Here is a 5,896-nt window from a genome sequence, read left to right on the forward strand (position 1 = left end):
CAAAACTAAACTAAACAAAACCACATCAATCAGCTCTTCTGAGCTGAACGGTATGGCCCTGCATATCAAAGTTCAGAATAATCGTATCAAAACAGGACTGTGGAAGCCAGGGATCAGAAACCAGATAGAACAGCCCTTAGCAAGGTTGTACACATTACTTTTGTGCTTCTTCTCTACCAACAGGTATCAGTGACTGTCAGAACCAGAACCAACAAAGTTCAAGATTTCATATGAACAAAAACTGGTGTCAGTGGAGATTACACTTGCCATACATAACACACAAAACATTCACTAACCTTCTAACCTTCTTGTATACACAGCAAAACTGAAAAGAGCAAGATGCCATGTGGCAGGCTGAGAGGTTCAGATTTTATAGCATTTTCCAATCCAGAAAGTTAACCAAACTTTCTATTCCTGACCAGATTGGTTCTATTTGTCAAAGAAAATAAACCAGCAGAGGGGGCAGTGGTTTACATTCCAGAAACTGGAGATTTACTGACTGTATGGCTAGGATCCCTGGAGGGAATTTTGAGGGAATGCATTGAAACAGTAAAACCTGTATCTATTTTTAAGGTAGGTGTGGAGTTTCAAGAATTTTAACGATTTTCATGTTCTGGTTTTTGGGTTTGTTCTGTTTTGTTTCAGTTTTTTATCATCCAAAAGGACACTTTTAAAGAACCAGCAGGAGAATCACACAGAATCACAGAACGTTAGGGATTGGAAGGGACCTCAAAAGCTCATCCAGTCCAATCCCCCTGCCGGAGCAGGAACACCCAGATGAGGTTACACAGGAAGGCGTCCAGAATATGGACTCCACAGTGGTACACATTCAGGTCTTTCTTCTAACGGTTACCATAATCTGTAGGCAACTTCTCCCTTTAAACTCATTCATAATATGTCAATAATCTCTTCCTGGGAGATAATTCCATTCCCAGCTGATCTTTGCAAAGCATAAAGTTACAAGTACAGCTGATTTTGGCTTGTACGTAAATGCTAAACATCAGTCTTTATAGATTGCTACCTGTCCACTTCTTCTTTCATGTAGGTAGTATAGCTGCTGCCGTCATAGGACAGGAGTAGTCCTCCATCACTCAGTCGGTGCACGTCAACTTCCACACACGAGCTGTTCATGATGACCACATAGGAATTGGGAGACTGCCGGGTCACCTGTAGACCCACAGGAGCGGTACATATCACATGAAACAAAACCAGCACTGATAGTCCCTTGGCTGCTACAACATACACAGTTTTCCAAGCACTGCAAGAGTGGGAATTAAAGAAGAGGAACAGAGAGCCATTTTTTTCTCTTATTAGATGAAAAATAATGATGTAAAAAAAATTGGGATCATAAAGCCAAACATTTAACAGACAAGAGATGCCAGAACTAATGTTGTCCATGAACCTTGATTGAATACTCACACCTATGTATTAATTGTACAGATTTGATTAGGCAGTCATATATCATTTCTTCACCCCGATCAACGAACAAGTCACAGTCGTGTACTAAATTACATAATGAATGAGATAATCCAAAAAAATAAAAAAAAAACCCACAAAAAAGAGACAGACTGTCTCACAGAGAAAGCAGCTAAGGCTTTCCCTGGAAAAATGGACCCTATCACAGTCCCTAACACAGAGCTCCTATTTGAAGCTGGATAAATCACTTAAAGCACCCTTTAGGTGCTGTTCAGTGCCTCTCTATTTCCCATCAAAGGGGTGCCAAGATAAAATCAGGGCGGTGCAGGGGTAGAGAATACTCATAGCTGGAAAAAACAATATAAAGTCACACCACTAAAAACTTCACCACAATAAATGTGCCTGAGGAAGCTACTTAAGCTCACACAGGCAATCTTAAGTCTGATATTTCCTAACTTCCGTATGCATGGTTTTGCAACCTTTAACTAGGATTTCTAACACTGTTTTTTTACACACAGCAAAGAAAAAGCAACACTAAAGGGAAAAATTGCCACAAACTCTGTCATGCTGATGAAACCGGGCTCAAACACCCAACAGAGTAGATTCATGCATTCAGAAACATCAACTGAAAGTTTTGGTCAACCAACAGGTAGTAATCACTGCCTGTAACAAAATATTCTTCACCCCATGCAGAGCAGCTCTTGACCCTGAAAGGTTAAAATGTTTACAGAGACAGACAGATATTGCAATGGAAAGGTGTGATGGGGTATCATCATAAGGGAGATCGTACTGATTTCTTAACCTTACTAAAGCAGAGAAAATAAACTCTGCAGAGATATAATTGCAATAATTAGGTGTATTACAGAGATTAAGCCAGAGCAGCACATAAGCAGACATTTCCAACTAAAAGCAGCAAGAGGATGGGTTTCCACACTGTGCATCGTACCTTCAGCACATACTTCCGTCCCTCATAGATGAGTTCCACATCCACAGTGTTTAGCAGGGTATGAGCAGGCAGGACTTGGCCCCTTGAAAGAGAAGTACAAAACAAGACTTGCCTTCCAGAAGTCACCAAATGGCTACCAGGGGCCCGAGCAGGTTCAAAGATGCATACCAGAATTTGGAAAGCACTGTTAAGAACAGACCTGCCTGGATCGTACCAGGTTTAGCATAACGGAGTGTTACGACTAGTTTCCCTACTTGAACAAAACTTGTAATCAAAACCAATTACTCCCTGCTTACCAGCTATCCACCAGGCCAGTTTGCAATTTTACCTTTCTAGAGAGTGCAGGAAGTTTGAGACGCTGTTTCGGAAGCTGACATCAGCCACATGCAGAGCTCCACACACCACTCCCAGCATAGTATCAGGTCTTTCAGCCTAGAATGAAAGGGTACATAACATTACATCTCCGTTAGCTTCAGTCCATCCTGGACACCCATTCAAAGAATCAGTCTCAGCCCTAATTTTGGTTCACAGCCAACCTCTCTTTAAAATTAAGTTGCTGTAGCATCCATGCAAACACTATATAGAAGCAATTACTTCTGCAACTCCTTAAAAGAAAAATGCATTTTTTTTTTCTTCCTGGACCAAATCTCGAGGTTCCACTTACATTTCCACTCTCATCTGTCCCAAACCGCAAGCCAAAATACTAGCCTTAATACAGTAAGATGCTTTTCTGGCTAACTTTAAGATGACCTTTCCCTGACAGGGATGATCTGGGATTTTGATATAAATAAGAATTAAAGCCAGTGAAATTATTTATTCATAAGTGGAAATTAACCACTCCTAAATCCTTGTCCTCTCGCAACCAGCATGCAACAGCTTGCTGCCCCCACCCCCTTCCCTTCCTCGCTCCAATCTGTAGTCCTGTAAAACAAGCAGCTGCACCTGAACTTTCTCAGCAATAAGCCGATCCAACCAGCCGGTGTCAATGCGGTTCTGCTGGAAGCTTTCTGTCTCCAACAGTTTAATCAAGTACTCGACAGTGGTTCGGAAATCCCCTCGGATGGACAGCTCCTTCAAAGCCACGACCATGTTTCTGAAAGAGAAAAGAATCCCTGTTATCTAGCCCACACTAACAATAATGTGCAAGCTGGTAACTCTAGATAGTTCCCCATGAGCCGCTGGGAAAAAACAGTCTGAAGGTAATAGCAGGAAAGCATGTGCACTGGAGCAAGCTCCTATATGACATGCTTGAGAATGAAAAAATATCTGTTTTCTTGGTGTGAACAAGAGCAGCTTAGCCAGCACCTGCGGTGAATCAGGAGTTCCCACTGTTACCATCATCTAGGCACCTACCACACGTCCGAGACGGACGTAAAACAGACAGATGTGGTCTCCATCCCACCCAGAATGGAACAGAGCAAATGCTCTGGATGAAGACAGCATGGATGAGAGGTCAGACAGTCCTGTCCTATGACCAGATGCTTTAATGTTCCACGTCACATAAGGACACTCAGATGTTTATAAATCATTATGAGGCACTGGCATAGCAAGTTATCAGTGGTTTTCCTGTTAGAAGCCTTCCACCAGAATGCTTTCAAAGAGGGATTTCAACACAATGGTAGCTATACCATACCCCAGCAGCAGGTATACAAGGCAGGAACAAAACAGAAAGGAAAAAGACAGAGAAGTAAGCAAAAAGTGTAGAAATGCAGGTGCAACATAGTGGAATTGCAAAGCAAGACAGAATGAGAAGCCTGACCAGGATGTGGAAAAATAAGGTAAAGAGAGGGAAAGTTCTCTTAAAACTCCTAGAAGCAAGGAGCCTTATCCATGTTTTACTCATGGAACTTTGGAACAAAGAGGACCAAAACAAGCAGTTTCCAAGGTTCTTCCACTTATCTGACTACTTACGAGATGGCTTCTTCACGATTTTCTCCCCAAGAGAAGCAGTGACCAAATTGAGAATCAGCAAATTCATGAAGCCCTCCTGCAGCAGCAACACTGAAATAGCCCCAGACATTCTTATTGCTGCGGAAATTCAGTTCCTGAACTGTACCAGAACTGGGCTTAAATCCCTGTAAAGACAGACAGACATTGCCATACATCCTAAAGAAAAAGTAAATAATTCAGAATTAGGGAAGTAACTAGAGTTCTGAAGGCTAGAGCACCTCTTTGTGCTGCAACATGATATATACACAAGTTCAGGCTGTGTCTAAGCACAGCCTACAGAACCATCAGCTAAGTGACATAAGGGAAGAATCTTTTAAATTTGCTGCAAAACTTTTCAGGATCAGCAGCAAGGATTGAACTCAGGTGCAAAGTCTACAGCTATCAGTGTGTGATCAGTAACTACAGAATTTAAAAGTCTCACCTCATCAGGATTCTCACTGGTGATACGTGCAGCAATGACATGGCCACGTGGACAGGGGACATGGGCTGAATTCTCAAAATCAATAGTTGCATCTCCCCATGGAGAAACACCATACATCACTCGGATATCCTTGATCCTGTGGAGGGGAATCCCCATGGCAATCTAAGGAAAAATAATAATTAAAATAATAAAATAGTAAAAGAAACCACCACTGAGTAAGTTTCTCTCCTCACAGAGTACCTATTCCTTGAAGAATTAACTCCGCCAATTCTCCGTTGAGGCTGATGCTGCAGTTCTAGCACAGCAAATGCACATGCCTGTTTCGTGATGTGAGCCTTCTCATTGACGTGTCTTGGAAGATTCATATTTCTCAGGACAGCTGAGCTCAGTGTGATACCCACGTTATGCACTTCAGCCACTATTTTCCATTGACTGATTAAAAGACTCCAGAGGAAGCTGGCCAGTGCTACGTCAGCTGAGGACGGACATGCATTAGGCCTGTTAAAAATATACTGAGGTCCCAGTGCGACAGAAGAGCCTTAACTGGTTAGAGGAAAATGTGGAATTGTATCAACTGCGGAGAGAGTAACCTGCAGAACTGGCTGCTGACTCTCTCCTTATGGAGTAAAGTCCCACTTGTTCTGTTCATCAGCTGGAATTTTTTTTACTGCTCCAGTTCAAAAAGGCTGAGCTTTAGCTTAATCATCTATTTCAGCTGTCTGTTAGCCAGACACCACAGAGAAAAGACCAAACTGGTTACAATATCAACGCGCCCTTCTACAAAATTGTATCTAGCATAAGCAACATGAAGAACAGTGCCCAAACAATGAGGAAAGCATCTCGCCAGTTACAAAACTCTCAATGCCTGGCAAACACAGACAGGAAGCTACTGGAATCACCAGCTGAGAAGAGGCTCAGGTGAAAACCAAAGAGCTGCCTGACAAAATTAAGATGATTGTGTTCCTGAGCAGCCTACAAGATGCTACAGTTCAACTGCTTGTTTCCTCCACCATCTATCCAATAAACTCCAAAAGGAAAACAGGAGGGAGAAGAAAAAAAAAAACCAGAAAGAAAGCAAAGAAGGTAAGAATGGGAGGGCTGAGAAAATGGAAACAGAAAAGCATCCAAAGCCCCTAATGTGGCGTAAAACAAAGAGGGAAAGA

General features: G+C 42.2%; 1 protein-coding gene across 1 annotated transcript in view; it reads right to left on the bottom strand.

Annotated features, from left to right (window-relative positions):
* Positions 1-5,896, bottom strand: part of ACACA (acetyl-CoA carboxylase alpha) — a gene marked incomplete at its 3' end in the record, with an annotated part of 81,053 nt that overhangs the window by 53,168 nt on the left and 21,989 nt on the right. The window contains exons 12-17 of the mRNA XM_010190908.1: positions 4,734-4,895; positions 4,274-4,437; positions 3,305-3,455; positions 2,691-2,794; positions 2,363-2,444; positions 1,022-1,167 (exon numbers count right to left, since the gene is read on the bottom strand). Coding sequence (XP_010189210.1) covers positions 1,022-1,167; positions 2,363-2,444; positions 2,691-2,794; positions 3,305-3,455; positions 4,274-4,437; positions 4,734-4,895 — 809 coding nt within the window. The remainder of the gene's footprint in view (positions 1-1,021; positions 1,168-2,362; positions 2,445-2,690; positions 2,795-3,304; positions 3,456-4,273; positions 4,438-4,733; positions 4,896-5,896) is intronic.

The sequence above is a fragment of the Mesitornis unicolor genome, unplaced genomic scaffold (assembly GCF_000695765.1).
Source record: "Mesitornis unicolor isolate BGI_N332 unplaced genomic scaffold, ASM69576v1 scaffold11718, whole genome shotgun sequence".
Classification (NCBI taxonomy): domain Eukaryota; kingdom Metazoa; phylum Chordata; class Aves; order Mesitornithiformes; family Mesitornithidae; genus Mesitornis; species Mesitornis unicolor.